Source organism: Pagrus major, chromosome 21 (assembly GCF_040436345.1).
Source record: "Pagrus major chromosome 21, Pma_NU_1.0".
In the NCBI taxonomy this organism is placed as follows: Eukaryota; Metazoa; Chordata; class Actinopteri; order Spariformes; family Sparidae; genus Pagrus; species Pagrus major.
Genome location: NC_133235.1, coordinates 21,793,994 through 21,817,942, shown reverse-complemented (window position 1 = coordinate 21,817,942; position 23,949 = coordinate 21,793,994). Strand labels below are relative to the sequence as shown.

General features: G+C 42.2%; 1 protein-coding gene across 1 annotated transcript in view; it reads right to left on the bottom strand.

Annotated features, from left to right (window-relative positions):
- Positions 1-16,511, bottom strand: part of LOC141016976 (adenylate cyclase type 1-like) — a 38,524-nt gene extending 22,013 nt beyond the window's left edge. Inside the window, exons 1-4 of the mRNA XM_073491589.1 lie at positions 15,903-16,511; positions 11,115-11,264; positions 10,669-10,787; positions 3,012-3,123 (exon numbers count right to left, since the gene is read on the bottom strand). Coding sequence (XP_073347690.1) covers positions 3,012-3,123; positions 10,669-10,787; positions 11,115-11,264; positions 15,903-16,511 — 990 coding nt within the window. The remainder of the gene's footprint in view (positions 1-3,011; positions 3,124-10,668; positions 10,788-11,114; positions 11,265-15,902) is intronic.
- Between the last annotated feature and the right edge of the window lie 7,438 nt (positions 16,512-23,949).

Below are 23,949 nucleotides of genomic sequence, written 5' to 3'. Positions count from 1 at the left end.
TCAATTTTCAAGCTACGCTCCCAACTGAATATGGCACAGTGCAAGAGAGAAATAGTATTGGTTTTTTTTCTCCCTCTAAGTGAAATGTCCACTCTGAAAAGGCTCACAATCTACATATCTCATCAGGCGTTATCAACATGTGTATTTAACACAATTGTCTTGGGCAGCACTAAACCCAGGATGCAGTGAAAGTGCTCCGCATGAAACTTGTTTTTAGCTGCACACAGCCGGAAGAGAAAAAATGAGTTTCAAATTCTCACCAGTACACTTCTGAGTAAAATCAAAGCCTCTTTGACACAGCTAACCAGAAATAGTGCACTAGTGATAATTGATATGGAGATGAGGTTGAAAAAGTGGCAAACTGTTCCTAAATGCTCAATCACAAAAATGTCTATTTTTATCTGATGCATGTGAAATTCGTGTACGTGTTTGAAAGCTACCTGGGGTTAAAACGAGATGAGACTGTAATGTGAGTGGAAGCTTTCTGATAAAGCTTGGGTCATTTTTTTGCAGCCTAATCTTTGTTTATGTTAAAAATTTTGCCAGATAGCTTGAGGAGAGGAGAGGAGAGGAGAGGAGAGGAGAGGAGAGGAGAGGAGAGGAGAGGAGAGGAGAGGAGAGGAGAGGAGAGGAGACTTGGTCTACTACATCAACAGCACTTTAGGAGAACACTGCGTTCCTGGCCCACTTCCCATGCAGCTTGACAAGTCCAAAGAGTGGACAGGTGGTGTGGGGATGGTGCTGGAATGGTATTATGAGACGATGCCCAGTGGCCATGTGGCATCGCCCGCTCTTCATATGGAACGAGAAGAGTCTGAGTGCCCACAGTGACCACGGCTATGAGTCACTGGCACTGCCACTTCCTGCCAAAATGGATCAGAATGAGTGGGGCTTTGGGTCAGGGCAAGGCTAGAACGTTTGAAGACAGTTTTGGCGGCTGCGGACAGCCTTTCAGTGTAACACGAGGATCCCAGCTAGCAGCCAATCAGATCAATGTATTCAGTTGTAACCAAATGAACGAGACAGCTCGAATCAAAACAGCGAGACGTTTCATGCCTGGATGTGGAGGGGATGGTTACAGGCGACAAGGCTGGCAAACCAGTGATCATAGTTCAAGACTGTGCATCAACATTTGTTCAACAAGTGTGAAACAATTGGATACTGTATAGGGACTGCAGAGCTAAAATATTTGTAAACGTGACACCCCTTTTGTGGCGACAAAAACTGAATATTTTTGACAGGAAGTCGGGACATGTGCATCCATGTTTGTGGCGACAACGACTGTTGCTTTTAACAAGACCTCAGGGCAATTTCCAGCCGTGTTTGTGGCAACAAAAACAGGTATTTTAAGCCAAATCATGATCTTTTCCTCACCCTAACCAAGTGTTTTTTGTGCCCAAACCTAACCAGACCATAACTACAGCGTTTATCACAAGATACAATTGTCATGGTTTGAGTTTTTGGTTGAGTTATTTCCTGTTTGATTTTGTAGTTCTCTCCTCATGTGTCATGTTTTGCTTTTTCCCTGTCTATTTCAGCCTGTGTTTTTCTCTCACTCTTTGTCAGTTTGTCTTTTCTGTTTCCTCGTGTCAGTCCTGTATTCTCCTCGAGTTCCCAGCACTTCATTGGTTTGTTTTCATATTTTTTGCCTTTCGCTTCTTGCATTTGGTATTTTTAAGACTTTTGGGATTACAGCTTACTTTATTAAAGCTTGCCTTTTGTTCTGTTACCTGCCTGACTTTGTGTGTTTGCATTTGGGTCCTATTTCCATAACTGTGACGGTACGGATTGACCAAACATGGACCCAGCAGGCACAATTTCAAATGAGCTTTTGGACTTCATCGAGGCCCTAATGTGCATGAAGGGAGGAAGTGAGAAGCAAAACATGACACATGAGGAGAGAACTACAAAATAAAACAGGAAATAACTAAACCAACACACAAAGTAAAACAAATATAAAGCTTGAACATATCAGCAGTCACACTTTGCCAACATTTATTCTGGTGTCTGGTTAGCAACTTATCTGGAAATGTAATGACAGTTATTTGACACGTGATGAGAGAGGCCCTCTCTTTTTTAGTCAGTTCTAATTTTGAGCCTGTAAACAAACAAGCTAAAAATAGCAGCTCTCGACACAGCCAAGTAAAACCTTCTATGAAAGCAAAAAAGGGTTAGTTGTAATCCTGTGGATTAATGGATTTGACAAGGGCATGTGCCTAGTGTAAGTAATAGAGGCCAGATTACATGTAGATAAGGCTGTGGCAGGGTGATCTGCAGGGGCTCAACCTTCTCACCAAACAAAGATACTGTACGTGTCAGCCAAACTGAAAGTGTTGCAGACGGAGGGATATTGCACCTTGTCTGGAGATGTGCTCTGATTCTGATTAACTTAAGGCAAAAGCACGTCATAGTACCTGCTGTGTTTTGATTAAAAGATTTTGCAGCGCGACCACTGACGGCGTCACATTTGAGAGCGACTAGATTAACCGCAGCGGCCGAATTCACAGTGAAAGTTGAGAGGATTTTCAGCAACAAAATCACAAAGGGAGAAATATAGACAGATGGGAGAGCTGAAAATCTTTTACACATGCGAACCAAGAGAGATTGGGACAACAAGTGCAACTCAGTGGCCCCTTCATTGAGTTCATTCACACTACCCGAGTGGAGGCGAGGTTTAGCCCTGGGTAAATCTGGCCTAGATTAAAAAGGTCTGTCAACTCCTCCTCAAATGAAGCACTGGATAATCATATTAAGCATCATATGGGCTTCCATTATTCAGTGTGACATCATGCTAAGCTGGTACTATAGTGGCATGTGCCAACTGCCTGTGGCCTGAGCAGTGCATGCACACACACACACACACACACACACACACACACACACACACACACACACACCCTTCCCGCGTCAAAATTTGGACAAAATGTAGACACAGAGAAAAAGAGCAGCTTTCTATGCCAACAGTGGCTCTAATTGAGGGATATGTGTTCAAGGAAGGGAAACAGACTCACCGTGGCGAGCTCATCAAACTTTCCAAACAGCTCATTCAGCAGTTTAACCAGTTCCTGGGCCGTGCACTGGGAGGCCAGGCTGGTGAAACCGACTATATCTGCAAACAGGATGCTGCAACAGAGAGAGAGAGAGAGAGAAAGAGTAGAATTAGTGGAAGCCTGATCAGATTAGCTCTCAGGAATTTGTTTAAAATGACATTAAGGAAGCCTGAGATGGAGTCAATTTGAACACTCTCCTTGGATGATTAAAGAGAGACAAGTCAAACTTTCAAATTAATGACCTGCAGCAGCAAAAAAAAATAAAAGAAATAAAACAGAGAGAGAGAGTCTGCTCCGTTCTCCAACTGACTGGCAGCGCAGTCAAGCAGAGCGACTCAAAATAGAAGCGAGAGCATTCTCATGGGGATCAAGGAGGAGACATGTCCTGTTAGGAGCTGGTGAGGAGCTGTTCTGGGATATAATGCAACCAACAAGGCACTGTCACCGTCTCCAGGTGAACTTGTATTCCCTTTTGACAGCTGGTATATTGGACTGAAAGTGCTTTAGGTTCAAAGTTGAACTGAAAGTAAAATTCTTTTTCATATATGCTTTTTTTTTACAGGTGTACAGAAGTATTGTGCTGTGACAATCAGGTAATGGTAACGAGCGAGGCTTCCACTGTCTGAGTTTCCCAGGGTGGCGAAGTCATTACCTGCCCTCCTCTGCCTGTGATTGGCTAATACTTGTTGCGTTTGTTGGTTGGGTTGGTTAGGTTTAGCCTTAATGAGTGAGATTGGTTAGGCCGAAGGAAAGATTATCAGGGTAAGCCAATCAGAGGCAAAATCCTGGGAAAAAAAATTATTGCATCAGAGTGGAAGCTAGTTAGCCTAGCATTTTGCACGGGAAAGTCCAAAAGCCAACCGTCTGCTTCATCACAGCTGAACCGGGAAACATATCCACCAATCGCGTTGTTAAAACTGACGCGAGCACACAGTTGGGATTCACAGCGGTTTCAACTGACTTGGAGTGGCTGCAGATGGACTTCTAATAGGCATGGGAGAGGAGGATATCATGCAAATGCACAGAGAAATACAAATACACCAAGAAAGATGAGGTGAATCAAACATTAAACATTAAACTTTGCATTTATTCAAGTGCTGTGGCAGGAAAGACTCCTTTCAAACTGGTTGTCTGAGGTCTGGTGTGCCTGTAGTGTGCATCATAAAAAGTCTTAAACTACTAAAAGTACAAAACCAGCGCCTTGTTGCAAAGCCAAGAAAGCCAAGGAAACTGTTTCCACAAATATGCCCAAACTTTTAAAACATTAAAAACCCTATGCATTTGTGTGTGTTGTTTGTGATTTCTGCTGATGAGCTCATTTGTCATGTTTCATTAAAACTTGACAACGGGCCCTGAAGGAAAGGTTACCTGTGCTGAAAACTCTGGTGTCTTAATATGGCCCCGCTGCCCCTGAGAGACGACTCACTATCAATCTACATCAGAGCGGAGCAGGAACTTTTACCATGAGGGATTCGCCCTGAGTGCTAGGTGGCGACGGAGGGTGTGAAAGGGATTAGTCATCAAACTCTGGCTGTCCTGAACAACTCGCATGTCTGCGGCGCTGTCTGCATGTGGGCTGGAGTCTTCGCAGTGTGACAGAGTGCTGGATCTCGAAGAAGGAGCTGCTAAATGTCATTTTGTTGTCTCACAGATGTCACGGTAACGAGGGGGAACGGATTCAATTTGTGTGAATGTTTTAATTGGTGACCATCTGCGGCTGACAAATATTTGAAACGTTAAATACTGTGGTGGAGTAAACACTCAAAGTTCAAGCCACTAAAACTCTGACAAGAACTGAAGTGATGCTATAGCATATTTCATATCGGTGGGAAAAATGAAAAGATCTGATCTCTCTAATCTCTTTCTCTGATGTGATATTAAACGCCAATATAGTTGCCTTGCACACACATCCTCCTGCAAAGTGACACATGTCTCAGTTTGTGCTCTCCCTGCTGTATGTTGAACTGGTAACGTGCTGCAGAGAGCCTCCCATTGAGTGCATGGTCCCAATGTCTCGTGACCCCACGTGAACTTCTCTGACCTCAGTTATTCTTGGCCCCAGTTAAACCACACGCGCACCATTGTCACTGCTTTCACATGAGGCACTCATGACGTACGAGGCGCCACAACACTGTACAGTGGGAGATGTGGGCCTTGTTGGAAAAAAATGCAACAGAACAGCCCTTTAAATCAGAATGTTCAGCAGAAAACTTCACTGATATAGTCCCTGATTAGGAAAGACACAAAAATATACTACCATGCCATGACGGCCTGTAGAAAATGTTCTGCGATCAGCTTGTTATATGGGTCAAAAGATGCTGCTAAATTCAAAATAAGCCACAAATGTTGTGTTGCTGCATCTTCAGCTCTTAAAAATGTTTATGATTAAGTACCTTGAACATGAGCAGCTTGTTCTGCTTAGCACATCATAAAGGTACGTAAATCTAGTAAATATACATTAGCACACATGAGAATACTCGGTAATTAGTATCCAGATTCACGTGTGCTCCGGCAGGGACATTAAATCACAATGAGTGTGTACCGAGCATGCAGTTAATACCACATACATCTGGGGCTTATTTTAACCTACAGAGCATCGACTAGTTGACTCGCTGTACGTTGCCAGAGATATTTGAGATAGACTTTGTTTTAATGAGTTGGAGCACTGAAAGGCGCAGAGATGGCAGGCTGTGAACTTCTGTATCTGATTTTGAATATCCTCCAGCAAAAACTTCAAAACAAACACCGCAGCACTCTTGGCAGCAGCTATAAGTTTCGCCTTTGCCTATCACCAAACCTACTGTACTGTACTGCACTATATTCACTGCTCAAGGTCAAAACCACATCCCCAATGCAAGTGTCTGACTCAGTAAACTCTATTATCTACAGCAGGCAAAGCACTGCAAATTCAAATGATTAAGCCATGTAATACAAACATGATTTTCCCCAAGGTAACTTCTCTCATGTCTAATATTGTCTAATTCGACCTCCCTCAGACCCTCATCCATTATTTCCTCTCCACTGGCACATATTTGAGCAAAGTTATTCCCCTAATTATGTATGTTAATCTCCGTTTTCCCTCTGTGGAAGGCATTACTGGAGTTATTTTGGCTGACGTTATTTCAATTAGTGGAAGACAAGCCTCTTGCCAACTCAAGGGTTAAGTTTGGACCGGCCCCTCCAGAGCCCCAGAACACCCCAGTGTGTGCTGATGTCAGGCCAATAAAGGGGCCAGCACAGCAGAGTGTGAGAGATCCAAATCACACATTTTAGAAGGGGAAACTGTAACTTATCTGTGATAGTACTGTATGAGTGAGCTGCTGGAGACATCAGTGACCCAAGTAGGTCACATTTAAAACAGAATGACATACTCTAGATTTTTCTGATGTTTCTCTTCAGTGAACTCATTTGTTTTTAGGCATTTTAGAGTGCTGCAAGAATTTTTGCATTTTTGCACTTCCTGGTCTCAAAATCAGTGGGGTTTTTTTGAATGGCTTTTTGGTTTAGATAAGATAGAACTTAGATACAACTTTATTAGGATGCCTGAAATAAGGTCTAAGGTTTAACAGGTTATCATGTTTAAAATATGTCAGTAAATACCCCACATGTGAGTTTTTAAGCGTGTCTTTGTGTCTTTCGAAAAGGCAGTTGCTAACAAGAGGCTAAATGAGACTAGAGAGGTTGTCGTGGGACACCATTATGCCGAACACAGAGACTCATCTACTTCATGTCTTTACAAGCGGACTTTAGTTGTATTCTAACTCGAACTTTCCAACTTGTATATTGATACATTTATCGTAAAGTGTAGTTTGTTTATAGCCTAATGTCCGCTTTTACTTCTGGCGGTCGCATTTACGCCCTTAAAAATAATCAGAGTGGTGTTTGTTATCTTGCTGAACAAAACATGCGAGTATCATTTTTGTCGAGGGAACCAGGGAGATGCTAACTCCCGGGTTAACCTACAAAATACATCATCCCTGTTGCACTCTATTTGACGCAAACTTGAAAAAGCCTTTTATAAAGCTTCCTTCAATCTGAGCAACATAACGTCTATTTCGTAATGTGAATATTTTCATCAGCGGGAATTTGTCTTTAACTCGCATTAAACTGATGGTGGAATGAAACGTTATAAATACACATGCAGGAAATGCTCTTCCATTGAAACAACGATGTGATATTAAACTGCGCATGCTCATAATCGAGAGCATTTTTGAAAATATATGAGTTCCTGTATTACCACCACTAAAAATAATGAACATTTTAAGTCAATATGGGGCTGATATTTCTGATATCTCGTTTGTTACTTTGGAGTCATATTCTTTTTCTTTTAGTGAGTGATTACTACAATATCCCCCTGGCTGGATTTTAATCAGATCAAACACTGCCCACAGTCTCAGAAAGTAATGAAGAAAACTCGGAGTACATTGTGCTGCACACTGTTTACTTTCTAATTACAGTCCGCCCAAATCACATAAATCATGTCTGCATCCAGTCTAGATCACTCTCAAAGGGTGGCGCTATCTGAAGGAGTTCAAGGCACGAAAGTAATCAGCAGAGCTCCACTGAGATGTGTCCATATTTAACCGCCGTGCGTGCGCGCACACACGTGCGCAACACGCACAGGCAAACACACAGCGTTATGCAACAAGAATTTAGTCTCCATTGCATTTAATCCCCTGTAGCAACTTAATCCTGAGGCTAAGCAAACCCTTCTCCTCAAGCCTCCCTGCTGCTCTGAGAATACAGAAGAAAGGAGGAAGAGAAGAAGATAAGGAAAGGAAATGAGGAAATGTTGTAGCATGATAAAGGAGATCTGGCAATACAGTAAGAAACGCAGATTAAAGTAGATGATGAAGAGGAGAGAATTTATAGATTGCAGGGAATGGAGCAGAGAACGCCACGCTTTCTAACATACTGTTTACATGTGAAGGGTTAAAAGGTTGTTCACAGCTGCAGGTGTCAGAAGAGTGAAGGTCGTGACTCTGCAGATCTGCAGTTTTGGATTGTAACTAAGTGCATTTACTTAAGTACTTTACCAAGTAAGATTACCAGGTACTTTACTTGAACTTTACTGAGAATGTATCTCACACAGTATTAACATGCAAAACATATAATCAGTTTAGAAAATATGATTCATTGCTTAAGGTTAAACTAAACCAACGTAAATAAAGTAGTAAAATTAGCTCCAACATTGAAATGCTGCTCACATGTTAATGAATCTGTAACAATTAGACATAATAATAATAATAATATAACACAAGACCAAAGTAAATAAGCAACATTAAGACATTAAATGTGCTTAAACCAGCCCAATCAAGAGACTATCTGTTGGCACTGTAAATTTCTGCAAACCATGAATATGTTACATTTGTATGTTTTTTAAGAATCATATCAATACTTCCACAATACGTGTCATATCAGGTTCAGATCACATCATATGAGCGGATTTTCATGTCAGGAAGAGGAGGGGGTAGTGGTGGTGTGAGAGATGGACGAGACGCTGCCAAGACCATTGTTTGAGACGCACAATCTGATATGGCCGTGTTGGTGTTGTTCCTGGAATATCATAATTAATGTTGAACCAGGAGCATCAGTGAGACCGACCAATCATAGTTTTGCAATGTCATCGCTTAGCAACTTGGGCAAAAAGACCAGAAAAATACACACATGGGAGAAGTTATCCTTCCAGACACGTGTTTAACGATGTGAAAAGGTGTATTTTAACCCAAAGCATATTTTCCTAAACTTAATGGAGTATTTTAGTTCCCTATACCTAACCAAGCATTTAAGTTACCTGAACTAAACCAAGTATTTTAGTTCCCTAAACCTAAACAAGTATTCTAGTTCCCTAAACCTAACCAAGTATTTTACTTCCCTGGACCAAACCAAGTATTTTAGTTCCCCAAACCTAACCAAGTATTTTAGTTCCCTATACCTATCCAAGCATTTTACTTCCCTGGACCAAACCAAGTATTTTAGTTCCCCAAACCTAACCAAGTATTTTAGTTCCCTATACCTATCCAAGCATTTTAGTTTCTTAAAACTAACCAAGTATTTTAGTTCCCTATACCTATCCAAGCATTTTAGTTTCCTAAACCTAACCAAGTATTTTAGTTCCCTAAATCTAACCAAACAGCGACAGAAAAGTGAAAAGAAACCAAGACAAATAAGTAAATAAATAACACACTCAGCCATGACAGCTCGCTCCAGATTTGGACTTCCTGGAGCCACATTAGTTATGATGTTCCAGGAGCAACACCGACATGAGTCACAGAGCTTCTGTATGACGTCACAACAGTGTGATTGGTCACTTGCAGTGATGGCCCTGGAACAACATTAATTATAATATTCTAGGAGCAACAATAACACAACAATAACATGAGGACCATTTCCAGCTGTGCTTATGGTGTCACAGGCAAGTCGCTACATGATCTTTTCTTAACCCTGACCAAGTAGTTTTTGGACCTAAATCTAACCAGACCATCAGCACAGTGTTATCACAGATAAAGAAGATTACATTTAACATATTAACATATTCAACATATTTGCAGTTTGCAGAAACCTGGAGAATAGCTCAAACTGAAGGGCCAGCCCAGAGACATAAAATTGATTAATAGCTGGTGTGTTTGCTGGGAGGAAGAAAGGTGAGGTAAAAAAAGGCCGAGAGGGAGGATCGATGATGACATGAAGGCAAGAAGTTGGGGATTTACTGAGCAATCAAGGTTTTCCCAACTAATTCTGCTACAAATTGTGTCAGCTTTGTTTTGATACAGTACGGCAGCCAATGTCCTCTGAAAAAGCAGTTATTGTAAATTCTCAAAGAGAGACACTGGATCCAATAGAGAGAATATCCATTAACTAGAGATTGTGCTACTGTGAGATAATTTATGTGCGGTAGCGATGAACCTTTAGCAAAGAGTAATCCTAAGACAGAACACATCGCTCTCAAACTGCTGGCAACTGTACGGCACATAACAAAATACCAGAGGGAACTTCTCGTCACTAAGCATCACTTAATCTGCCCTTCTATTTCCCCAGTAGGATCCCTCACTCCAAAAGCCTTGTTTCCCCCAGGGGCTACTGAGATATGACAGCCAGGGAGTTGGCATATGCACCACTGGCATGTTAGCCTCAACGCAGAGAAATATGATCGGATTTGGGTTATTTCCTTTTTTTGCCCATATAGCATTTCTCTCCAAAATTTGCCCCCCATATTAAACAAAAGGAAAGCCTTATGTCTTTGGACTTTTCAGGACTGATAGCAAAGAAGTGACTCAGGGCCCAACCCTCGATATTCAACGTGAAGAATTAAATGTTTCAGTTTTTGCAGCCTGGGGCGCTGTTAATGTTTTAGGACACTGTTGGGTCGGATCACACTACACTGTGTAGCCCTAAGTGTTCTTTCCAAAGGACATGTTTGGTCAAGTTATACAGTTCATTTTCAGCATGCGCCATGATGCATCGAGACAGCGTTTATGCCACTACTTCTCCCATGGAGAATACAGTTTTGTACTAAAGACCACTGTTAAAATTGGTATAAGTTAAGACAATCCACAGCAAAGAGGGATTTAAATATCACTGGGATTGGTCTGCAGTCGTGTTGATGTGAGGATCCTACCTGACATTGTCATGGCGCTGGATGTAGATTTTGTGAAAGATCCTTTCTGGGGGCTTCAGGAAATCCTCTTTCATCTCCATAGCTACGTTCCTGGGCAACAGACTCATTAGCAGGCGCTCCTGAGTGTGTAAGCGTGTGTGTGTGTGTGTGTGTGTGTGTGTGTGTGTGTGTGTGTGTGTGTGTGTGTCAGAGGGAGAGAAAGAGAGAGAGAGAGAGCAAAGAAGTAAGTTAAAATATACATTCATACAGTCAAAGTTATCATAGGACAAAGTGTTAGTAGCGATAAGAAAATGTGCGAGACATAGAGGCATGAAATCTAACAGAAATGAATAATGTGTCGAAATGACTCACGGCACAAGAAAGAGAGGGGGGGAGGGGGTGGGGGTAAAAAAAAAACATAGACACACATCTCATTTTACCAATAGCTTGAGCTCAGGTGCCCGTACCTGTTTCTCGTTCTCGTCCTCCATGCGGAGTCTCTCCTCGATGCAGTTGCGAGCCTGCAGGAAGGCCTTCCTCTGGGCTCGTTCTGTCAGGATGCGCACAAACAGCCCTGACAGGTTGACACTGGTGAACAGCACTGTGTTGGCAACCAACTGCAGACAGGAGAAAAAAAAAATTTGATTTCCTGACACATACGGTGCTAGGCAGTCATTAGGAGACGCTGTGAATGTACCGACTATCAGACAATTTGTGTGTTTGTATACACTCTTCACACTTTATCTACGAGTGTGCTTAATAACCTTAGATGTGAGAAGAGGATTTGTAGTTTCACACATGTACAGTAAATTATCAAATTTTCAACATGTCATTTGATTGACGTGCGTACATGATGCTCATGCTCATTAGACAGTGACAGTGAAAGCGTGCCTCTCATTTTGAAGTCCTGAAACCAGGGTTTAAGTATCCTAAACGGAGGTTTAAGTAGAAGATCTTTTGAGATTTTTTTTCTATGAACGTATTTAGAATTAATTCCCCATTTCTTTTTTCCGACGTGAGCTGATATGAAAACTTTCTTTTAGAGATAATAATGCAGAATATGATGACACTACAGTTTATTGTTAAACTGTAACATATCCTGCCCCTGCTACATATCTTTGTGACAAGCGCTCGATAACCACATTTGTGAGATTATTACAAAAGATATGTATATATCAGCCGACATAACGATATCGGATTCTTTTAGTATCGCATCGGCCTCCAAAAATCCAATATCGGTCGGGGCTCTGTAATTAACTACTTAGATTCATAGCAACCAGTGTATAGAGCTACTGTATGGATCACTATTCCAAACACAGGTTTTACTTGTCTCACTTGGATTCTCTCATGTATGAAGCAAAATGATTGAAAACTAAATCCACAACAACAAACCTCCTCCTACATGAGAGATGGGCGAGAGGGTGGTGGGGCCTAATATTTCTCTATTTTGGGGTCTGTGACATTAAAACATTTCTGAATCCGTGCCCTGCTTCATCCATCACGGCGGATGCACAGCAGCATGACTGCTTCAACCTTGTGCAGGACACAAAAGAAAAGAGCATTTTTTTTTCTACTTGACGGAGGTCCGCTGGCTGCGACTTTGTACACAAACCAAACAAGGTCCTATATTCACCTCTAGAGTGTACACAAGCAAGCTGTCACCCCGGGCAGTAATTGTATATTCGTAAAGAATAAAGGTATTCATTCTCTTTATATCTCGGCTCGTTCATCATCAGTGTTTCTTTCTAAAGCTGGAGTCAACAGTGGAGCGTATTTGACCTCAGGAAAAGCTATTACAAATTACACTGTTCTTCACTTGTAAAAAATACAGTGTCATTTCAGGGCGTTGGTGTTTCAGCGAGCATCATAAATACACTGTCAAAGCTTTACACAGTATACACACAACTTCTCAACTTTAACAAACTTCTATCACTGCAGACAGGCATGTTTCCCAGTCCGATGAATAATGCATTGCCTTGAAAAGACTGTTTTTGGCAGCAGCGGTCTGTCTTTGTGCTTGGCAGGAGTGCTGGCGAGCATCGGCATGTTCAGACGATGCTCGAGTTACTCTACAGCCGCGAGTAAGTAAACGTTGGCATCGGAGTTGAGTGGTGTAAAACACTCACACCTCTGCTTATCTGTGGCGATAACCCCAATTTGACTCTGGACAGCCATAAATGATCCTCATGTGTTGCATTCAATGACAGTAAGATATACTGTAGCTCCCTGGGAAATTACAACCTTTATGTTGAAGAATGACTGTTTTCAGTGTGTGTTGTAGGGCCACGAGTTTTAATAAGAATATTAATAAGGTAATAATACAAGCTCTGAAATATTCATTTTTTCCATAACTGAATTAACAAGCTGTACTCAGAGGAAGTCTCCAGAACAGTGTTTGAATCTAGAAAGGTGGCAGGGTCCACCACATGTACACAAAGTAAAAATGATATGAAGTTGTGTTGTCCTTTAAGAGTTTAGTTTGTTAAAGCATTAAAAAAAAAAAATCAATCTTTCTCTTCTGATTCAAAATTCTCCCCCAAAACTACATAGTGCACCTTTAAGGTTGCAAACGTGTATCTAACATATTGAATATACAGTGTTTCATGTTTTCACTGTTATACTTAAATAAAAGACTCCTGGGCTTGGTTGTTGTTTATCGCAGCCGTTATAGTTTGACTATGTTTTGCATTAGGGTCTAATATAATAGCTGATCCGTGTTGTTCTCCTTCTTCTGTTTAACCAAGCCGGCTTTATCTAGACATGCAAGGTTGTAAACTAATGCCACATAACTCCAAACTTGTTAGTGTATCAATAAAATGTGGCAGTGAAAAGAATGGACTATATTCTTGACAGCACACAACAACAACAACAACAACTCAAGAGCAGGGAGTGAGAAATAACCAGTTTTTCAACCAAGTTATATTCTCCACGACAGTCGCTCCAGTAATAAGATATTTCAGGTAAAGCAGACAGTACTGCAGGCTGAGTGCCTGGGACCTCGGTGGGTGGTTGGTGCGAGCCTGGGCTGCGCGGGGTCATGCCACACAGCTCATCTCTAAGCTTAATGGATTAGCTATCTCTGGTAGTCCAGCTAACACTGTCCTTCACATGGCTACGCAGGTATCTCATAGCCTACGTACAGGGAAAAACAATCTCCTCGGCAAATACGCTGTCATCATCCGAGGGCGTGATGAACTGATCGCGTCTCAATTTTCCTTTGCCAAGAAATGCACAATCTTCGTGTCATACGGAGGCAGAAATGTTCCATTACCCCTGGAGGGTTTGACTGATGTGACATATCTTCTTTCCTCACACCTGATGACAGTCTGAAATGTGTGTGAGGGAGAGTGTGTGTGTGTGTGTGTGTGTGTGTGTGTGTGTGTGTGTGTGAGAGAGAGAGAGAGAGAGAGAGAGAGAGAGAGTGTTTCATTGTCACAGAAAAAGGTGCCAAGATATAAATGTACAGAGAGCAGTGTATCAATTTCTATTTCAGCTTGGGAAATGGCATGCATGACTCTGCCCTCTTTTTCACAACTGAAGCATATAGTGTGGTGAAAGTGAAAGTGTGTGTGAGTGTGTGTGTGTGTGTGTGTGTGCCCCTCTGTTTGCCCTACTTCAGGATGTCAGTCTTGTTCTTCATTCCCAGCCAGCTCCTTTGGGACTGAATCATATCCCTAGGGGAAACAGCCGTGAGCAAGTACAGACTGCTTTTTTTTTTTTTTTTGTCTTTCCTTGTTTTCTTTTAAGGAGCCTTCAGGTATGCACGACCACCCGCTGTGTCCTATACAGTAGTCCACTATAACCTCACTGTAGTAGAAGTCTTACCAGTCAAAAATATCTCATTACACTTAAAGGGGCACTACGTAGTTTGGGAGAAGAAATTCAAACTCAGAATTTTAACATTTACAATATTAATGAGGAAATAATATAAACTCAGAAATATTTATTTTTTACATAACGGAATAAACAAGCTGTTCTCAGAGGGAAATAATGTCCCCAGAACACTGTTTGAAGCTAGAAAGGCGGCAGGGTCCGCCACATATAAACAAAGTAAAAGAGTATGGAATTGTGTTGTCCTTTAAGGTCAGTTTGTTTATTCAGTTTATTCAGTCATGATAACAAAGAGAGTTTGTTTATTGAGTCAAACAAACAAAATAATCTGTCAGTGATTAAAATAGCTTCCCCAAACCTACATACTGCACCTTTAAGACTCAATCATCTCAAAAGGAGACCGATAAATGAGGCTTGTTTTTAGACAATTTAGTTTTTTTTTACTCTTTGCAACATTAGCTACTGTTGCTCTCTGTCAGCAGAGCGGAGAGAGGTGCTCGAGAACGTGAATCAAGCCACATCCTTTGGACTGTCGTTGAAAAACCCGACCCGAGTCCTTCACAAAGAAACCCACAGTCCTGCAGCATTAAACAGCTTCAACAAATCGTCCACAGGCTCGTATAGACGGGCAAGGTCTCATTTTTCACATCACGTTACAATCGGCTCACATAGGGCCGATAACAAGTGATTAATACATGTATTTGACTAAGAATTTGTTACACAGAGCCCCTTTAAAGTCAATGCTTTATGTGTTACTGATCACTGGCCTTACAATATGACAACGCTGAAGTTGTTTAGTTGCTAATTTAGGTTTGGATCGCTCTAAATCTACTAACGTGAAATTGGAAATACAAGTGAAAAGGTTAGGATTGTGTACACTTTTCCTTGTGTCAGACTATTTTTAACACCATGGTGATGAAGGCTGGTTGGAGGGGCACCCTGGGATTTGTTTTCTCCCTTGGGCCCCAGCAGACTAGGATCACCACTGCTTGTGTACACTGCTTGTTCACTTATTTTGTCAGTCCAGTGTACACATACAGAACTGCATACAGGTGGGATGTTTTTGTATTCCTAGGTTAGAAACACAGTCTCACTTTGTGTTTGTCCACCAGAAGTTCTTCTTTATGGTTGACATGAGGTAGTTTTTTGTCACCAGAACAGGTTGTGGCAGAATTACACTTTTTTTTGTCAAATTTGATCAAAGCCTGAGCAAATCCCATCAAGTCAAACCACAGTGGTGGGAGCTGTCCTCGGTGCTGATCTGAGCTCCTGACAGTGTTTTCCACTGCATGGGTCTATATCATATGTCACTATACTGTATGTGCATGTAGAGGAAAGCTGGACTGGTTATTAAATAAAGGCTTATTCAAGGTGAAACATTCACATGAAACCCCCTCGGATGAAGGTGAAAGCATTGCACGTACCGTTCTCCACAGTTTCTGTGTCTTCACCGTGACAGAAGTGGCGGTCACAATCAAATGCGAGATGGAGACCATTATTCCCAACACGACGGCCAGCAGCGTCCGCACGGGCAGGAGCGCATAGGCGACGAAGGTGACCAGGATGAGCTGCCACATGCCCTGCTCCGGGGACGTCGGGGGCTCCAGCCCCATCGCGCCGAGCGAGAAGGGACAGCAGAGGAACGAGAAGGTGAAGCCGAAGAGCAGCGTCAGGTTGACGATCTGCTGCAGCTGAGTCACTTGCAGGTACTTGACATTAGTTACGATGAAGAGGGACACGAAGATGACACAGTGCACCGGATGGGACCCCTTGGAGATGGTGAGGCTGGGGCCGGACAGCAACTCCACCACGGCCAGCGTCGAGGACATGAAGATGAGCACGGCCAGGGCTTTGAGGGTGGAGGTCTGCTCCAGCTTCAGGTTGTAGTTCTGGAAGAGGGACTCGAGCTCCTTGCAGTCGAACTCGTCCTCGCACACGATGGTGGTCAAGGGGACGCCCGGTGGACAGTGACTTCTCTTTCGCCTGGTTTTGACTTTCTGAAACGGTATTTCCTCCATGTCAGTGCCATTCATAAACTGAATACCTGCTCACGGCTGAGGTCAAACCGAACACGCCGACACGGAGCGGGGAGCCAGCGGGGGAGGAGGGGGTTGGAGGAGGAGGAGAGGGGGAGAAGACGCGCACAAGCCCGGCTGGAGGGAGGCAGAGCGTCCCAGATAGCCGAGACTGGCCGGTGGCCACCAGACGCGCTCCGCACTATCCACAGGTTGAAGTGTGTTGTTCGGAGGGATCAGCTGTCACAGAAAGCTTCATGCTGCGGCTGTGTTTGCATGCGATCTGCAAAAAAAAAAATCTCTCTCTCCTTCTCTCTCTCTCTCTCTCTCTCTCTCTCTCTCTCTCTCTCTCTCTCAGATCTCTTCCTTTGAGGAGCAGCGCGCACGACGTCTAGTTCAGATGGTGATGGTAAAAGCTTCTTCTTCTTTTTTTTTTTTTTTGTTGCGGGGCTCAGATAGGATCACGCCTGCGCATTATGAGGTGAAGATAAGACAGGTCTCAGCTACTCAACGCACAGTCAAGACGATCACATCCATCACACACACATACACACACACACACACACACACACACACACACACACACACACACACACACACATACATGTCCTCCCCTTCTCCACCTACACATGACATGTTTCCATCATTAAAGCACCGCAATCTAATTTCTCACATGTTGATCCATTTATGCTCTGTGTCCCTCCCCTTTTTTTCCCTCCTTCTTCACATGAGGAGAATTAATAGATGCACTGTGTTTCAATGCTTTCAGACCGTGATTCATGAAATTTCTCTGGCTGGCAGCTGCACTGAATTTTCTGCCTGGCACAGACGCGTGGTATCATGCCTGCATACCATTCATCATATGATTTTCTGTGTTGCCACCCTCACCACCACCAGCAGCACCCTCTTGGCATTCAGGGGGTGGTGTCTCATTCATTACCAGGGGAAGATTAGTCATCCGTCACAGGCTGCCGCTGCCATGACCCGTCAGTGCCAGGGAGGGTGTAAGAAAGTGACAGATGGATGCAAAAAGTCCAGCACTCTGCCATGCTACCAGGACACTAACATGCCTTCTGTCCCCTCCCTCTCCCTCTCTCTCTCTCCAATCTCTGATAGCTGTTTGTGTTTCAAGCTCTCACTGATTTAACTCAGCTATGAGTGTATGTAGTGTGACAGGTAAACAAAGAGGGGGGAAAATGGGATGGGACGTAGAAATAGAAGCAGAGCAGTAAAGTATTTGGCAGGCAACCAAATTCAGATTCAAAAAAAAGGAAGCTGCGTTCTGTAAAAGAGGCAGTCTGGTCATGTAGAAGCGTCAGAGCCAGTGTTCGTCTTAGCTCAGAAAGCTCAAGAGAAGAGATTAATCGATCAGTCGAGCGACAGAAAGTGAATATGCATCAGATTTGACATTCCAATTAAGGGATAAGTTCACCCATAAATGGAGCTTCGCAGCAAAACAGTGTCGCAGCATTCTCCTAAACAGCTGAAGTAGATGGGGACTTGTTTCAAAATGGCTCCATACGGCTCCTCCGGCATAAGCCAAGTCACCGGAGGCCCGTGACCCCAAATTGATTTGAAAAGACGTTATTTATTACGCCTTCAGTGTGTAGTCGAGCTTTTGTGGCCACTTAAGACGGGGTGCGTGCTAACTATTTTAGCTTAGACGCTATGGTGAAGTTTCCAGCTTCAAATAGGACGTAAATATTGTCTTTTTTTAATTCAATTTGGGATTGAATGACTCGGATTACGCTGGAAGAGCTGCATGTATTTATGTTCTATTTTTTCAGTTGTTTTTTTAATGTTTTAAAACAAGTCCCCATCTGCTTCAGTTGTTTTTCAGAATGCTGCGATGCTGTTTTGCTGTGAAGCCGACTACAAAACTTCACTTGACTTTCCATCGGCATCAGGGTGAGTAGATAATGACTGAATTTTCATTTTTGGTTGAACTGTTCCTTTAAGATGTCATCTTGGGCTTTGGGAAATTGGACATGACATTTTTTTTTATCATTTCTGACCAAACAATCAATCAAAAAAAAAATCTTATAATCCAACTTGATATAAACTCTTAAATCTTAATCAAACCTGACAAAACCCTCGCTGTCACACTAAATGATTTGTCAGGAAACCGCTCTATTGTTGTGTCCACAACTCTTTTCTGCCTGCCAGTCTCACTCCTCTGTGCTATCTATCCCTGCTCCTCTGAGAGGGAGATATGGGACACAGGATGTAGGACACATGGCTTTTTAGGCTGATATTCTGTCTTATCTTCAAGGTTTCTACTCTTGTCACTTCTCCCTGGACTTTATTAGTGAACACAAACACTGCTGTGCGACTGTAGCTCGCCTGTCACTGTTTCAAAGGTGATATGCAAATGAAACAAAACGGTGTCGTCGAGTGTAATTAATCCTGCATTGATTTTCTGCCGTCGTCCTAATCAATATTTCAATATTCCGTGTGTGGCAGCTCCTAAATTGATCTCAATAATGAGCTCTGCTGTTTTTTTTTTCAATTTTGCAACACATCGCACATTCCTTTGATGCAAATGTCAAACTGTGCATTCAACCAAGATGAAAATCTGACATTCAGATTGCCATTTGTGTATCTACACATGCAGGTTTGGACTTTTCTTTTTTTTTTGACCGCACTTGATTGACAGTTGGTTTCTTTGCATCTGTGTGAAGGCGTGCAGTATTTCCAGGAGGACCCTCTTGGCCTGTTTGTGGCCAGTAACATCAGGGGGGATGAGAGCAGAAGGCATCGTACGGTATAAAAGTGTTATTCCATCCGCTTCAGGTGTAAGTGCACGGTCACACTCTGCTAGCCCTCATCTTCTGAGAACAAAGAGAGGTCTTATGGGAGTTCACACCACAAAGCTGCACTCCAAGGGCATCTAACAAGGAGACAGCAGCCTTCTCCCTGCTGCGTGCCTCTCTGCTTAAAATCATCTTCCACTTCCTCCTCCGATGCCTGTCTTTCTATTTCTGTCTTTTTGCTCTTTCATCGCAGGAAAAAACCCCTCTCAGACTGAAAGACATGAAACGGCTGCGGCATCTGAAACGATGTAAAACAGCTGATTATGTGTCTGACATATTTACATTGCAAAAATCGTTATTTGAATATCAGCTTGATGATTCAACGGCTTCAGCTCGCTGGAGCAATTAAAATCTTCTCCGCCACATGTCAGTTGTGTAGCTTATTGCCAAAAGTACATAAAAGATCTGAGCGAATGTTTTATGTTGGGCCTTTGGTCATGTCTCGAATGTGTCTTGAGAAACGTCTCTTTCCCCTCTCAAAAATAAGATTCAAAATTTACCAGCCCAGTCCCCGAGATAAAAAGTTTGTTGTTTACATTTCTGCAAAACACAAGTGTGAAATTACTGGATATTTTTAAGGACCGCTCAGGACATTTCCAGCCATGTTTGTGGCAACAAAAACCCAATATTTTGATGGAAAATCAGGACATTTCCCTCTGTGTTTGTGGCAACAAAAATCTGATATTTTTATGTGAAGTCGGGACATTTCCCTCTCTGTTGGTGGCAACAAAAACCTGATATTTTGAGGGGAAGTCAGGACATTTCCCTCTGTGATTGTGGTGACAAAAATGTGATATTTTGACGTGAAGTTGAGACCTTTCCAGCCATGTTGGTGGCAACAAAAACAGGTATTTTAACCCAAAACACGATGTTTTCCTTACCCAAAGTGACCTTTGTGCCTAAGCCCAACCAGTTAGTAAGCACAGCTGTTACACAAGATTATATTGAAAAATGAACCCAAAGAAATTGCATCAAGAAATGTCAAGTTTCAACAATCCATTGTTTTCAGTAATGTACATTTATTCTGGCAACAGGGTTTAAATATACACAGCCTTTTTTCTCCAACCAGTAGGATGTTTTAGCTCTAATATCATTGGTTTGTTCCAGGAGGGAAGCACAATAGGATATGAATGAAGAAAAGCAGAGCATATGAAAAAGAACGCTGCCGCCTCCGTCTAAATAGCGCTTCACACTCGCTGTCATCAAGTGATCATCAGTAATGATAGCCCAGCAGCCGGCAAGTCCCACCAGTGTCCAGATGTGGTTGAAGCATTGCTGGTCTTATAATCACAGACACATTGGCTCAACACCAGCAAATGAAACAGCCAAGCCAGACCCAAGAGGCATTCACGATGCATGTTGTGAATTAGCTAATGTCAGCTGTAATTAAAATGTGCTAAGAAAAAAAAAAAACACCTTTTCTCACAATTGTCAGGCAGGTGTGCTGCTCCTGGTTGCTATATCTGGGCAGGGTAAGAAAACTGCAAAAGATGTGAGAATATGAGCTTCATATGCATTATATTTTGTTACATTACATCCATAATATGGTGATAAATCTTTTTCTTTTCCTTTACTTATGAAAAAGAATAGAAAGTATAAATCAAATATGGCCACAAGTCAGCTATTTTTCACTTGAACTTAAAAGAAATGAGTCCAAATCCAGCCTTGAGCAGGAACCTGCACAACTCCATTTGTCAAAGCTGAAAACATAATGCACACATAATTACCAAATCAAAACTGGACTTGGGGAAAAAATCCACAAGCTTATCCTTCATTCAGCAGAGAATGATTTGTCGCCTCTGCAAGACACATCCACAGTCACAACAGATGAATGTAGAAGCTATGTTACTCCATATGATTGGAACATAATTCATGTGTTGATGCACTTGTCAGTTCAGCGACAACAAGGTCATTGTAAAGGTTTGGACTGTATTTTATATAGCTCACAAAACTAAATCTAACGCAGTTTAGCTGTTTTGACATATAACTATTGCCTCCGTAGAAAGAAACAAGGACATAACTACACAATAACTGGACATATGCAACATCTCTGTCACCGGCATCGATGTTTCCTGAATTAGAAATGTTGTGGAATCACAAATATTTATGAAACATAATAAATAAAATATTGTTTTTCACTCTTAATTTTTTAGGATCAATAAATGCACTCGTCCCCAACCAGTTAAATTTTGGGATGATATATGAAATTAGGGAATACTTCTGATCATAGATGCATCCTTCCCTCCAGAAATGCATGTGAGCGGTTAAATAGAGGTCTATGCCTGCAACCCAACTGCCAGAATAAATGATGGGATGTTATGTTTAAATTTTCAATTTTATGTTACAGGTTTAGGTACAGAAACCAGTTGGTTAGGGTTAGGAAAAAAATGTGTTTTGGTTTAAAATTCCTGGTTTTGTCACGGCCGCAAACAAGAACATCAGGGAACGCTGTATAAAGAGTCATATGGTCCACGCAGGGAGGAGGTTGGTGATGGATGGTCAGGCCAAACAAGCAGGACTTCCATGTAGGAGTCCAGCGTGAACCAGAAGTTAGCTATTTTAATTTACTTGCCTAGTAAAGTTCTGTCACATACGTAGTGTTACTGAAGTTACGTATGTAATGTATGCATGTTCTGAGTTGAAGTTACACAAGTAACGTGGTTATTAAAGACCAAAACCAAAAACTTTTCCTAAACCTAACCAAGTAGATTTGGTGCAGAAGTGTCCAAACCTAACCAAACAGCGAGTGTACAGCCAAAGGCCGGTATGCCAGCCACTGGTACACTGCAACGATCCTGTTGTTTTGGGAATGTGATACATGTCATTTTGGGAGTCACTGGCAATCGACCTATTCAGTCGTTAAGGTATGAGGATGTGTTGGTTTTTGTTGCCACAAAGACAGCTGCAAAATGTTCCCACGGTCCCTGAAAATACCGGTTTTGTCAGCTGAAACAGGAGGCGAATGGTGGTTGCAAACTGGTTCTCCAACATTGGTCTCTCACATAGCTGTCACACCGTCGCCAACACTTTATTCTGGTGACTGGGCTGGCCTATGCGTAGGGAAATTTAACTAAATATTTAAAACTAGCCTCGGTAAAAGTCAATATTTGGTGTCAAAGTTCACCATCCTGCATTTTACAACTTCAGCAAGAGTTTAATCTGGAACTGGATCTGTATTTCTTACCTTTAGAAAGGGTTGATAACAACTTTCAAGAGTAAAGTGACACTGACCAACGTTTCATATCTTGACTGAAAGGGAAATAAAAATCAAACCTGGGTTGTGTAAAGTCCTGCTGCTGTACCTTCCATCCCCTAAACAGTATACATGAAATTATCCCGTTTTCTCGCATGACAGCTTGCTGATTGCAACCTTTTGCTTATCAACCTACACATCTCCATCTCCTCCATTACAGACACCATCCCTCTAATCTTCCACTCACATCAGCATTGCTAATAAGCCCAACAGCTACAGTGCACTGTTTATGGACACATTTTTCTCAATTGCAGACTGTGATGGAAAATTGTGCAAAGACAGTGACATTCTCAGGATTTTCCTTGTGTGTGTGTGTGTGTGTGTGTGGGTGGGCGTGTGTGTGTGTGTGTGTGTGTGTGTGTTTATTCGTACTTCATAAGGTGTGGGTTACTGTTTGGATGCTCTCTGCCCATCGACTCAATCGTGTGATGCAGACAGATCTGGGCTACGCTATTTTAGAGTCTTGTGCTGCAGACCTGAATTCAAAGGAGCACACTCACTGCAGGGTAGACCCTCCAACAACACTTAACACTGGAAAATGAAGAAGCAAGGTCACAAGCTTGTTTATAATGACAAGACGTAACAACTGTGCCTGTTTCGCATGTGTGTCTGTGTGCGAGCTTATAATGGATCAATAGCCATCAGGTGCATGAGATTCAAGTGCAGCACCCTCCCATTGTGAAATCCTCTTAAAGCTTCTGATAGTTCAAGTAATCTGCGAGAGGCAATGTGTGAGTGTGTTTGTGTGTTTGCGTCCAGTCCATGTGCCTTGTCCCCGCCCACAAAGGCTGTCTTTCCAAAGTATCACGTGTTTGAAGTGCTTGCTGAGCAGCACATGAGGCAGGTGAGAGAGACAGAAATAGAGACAGACATACAGACAGAGAGAGATAGACAGATACATACTGTAGCTAGGCACTGTAATCAGCTCTACCACAACTTTAAACCTAGCGCTGATGGAAAAAAGAGCACTAAGTACTATCAAAGCGTGATTTAAACTTCAAGGAAATTTTAGGGTTAGGGTGAGGATTTATTACAACTTATAGTGGGCTATTATTTCTGTTAGTTCCGATACATTTACTTCATTTACCAAAGCAGTTGCTGAAATCTGGATTCATGATCAGACATTCAGTTAAGCCAGATTATCTAAACCACTTTATTTGGAGGTAAAATCAAAAGTGAGCCCTCCCTAAATGTTTGCAATGATCTCTCATCACACAGGAAAACTGTGCGTGTAATAATTCTTACCATTCACCCTCGGTCCTCGATGAGAAGTTAATATTAATGTGTAGATATCATGACTTAATTATTCAGGTTGGAGAAGGGGTATGATTTGATAAGTGTATACTTCTTCCTACTCCTTTTCAAACATGTTAACCGTGTTGTTTTGTGA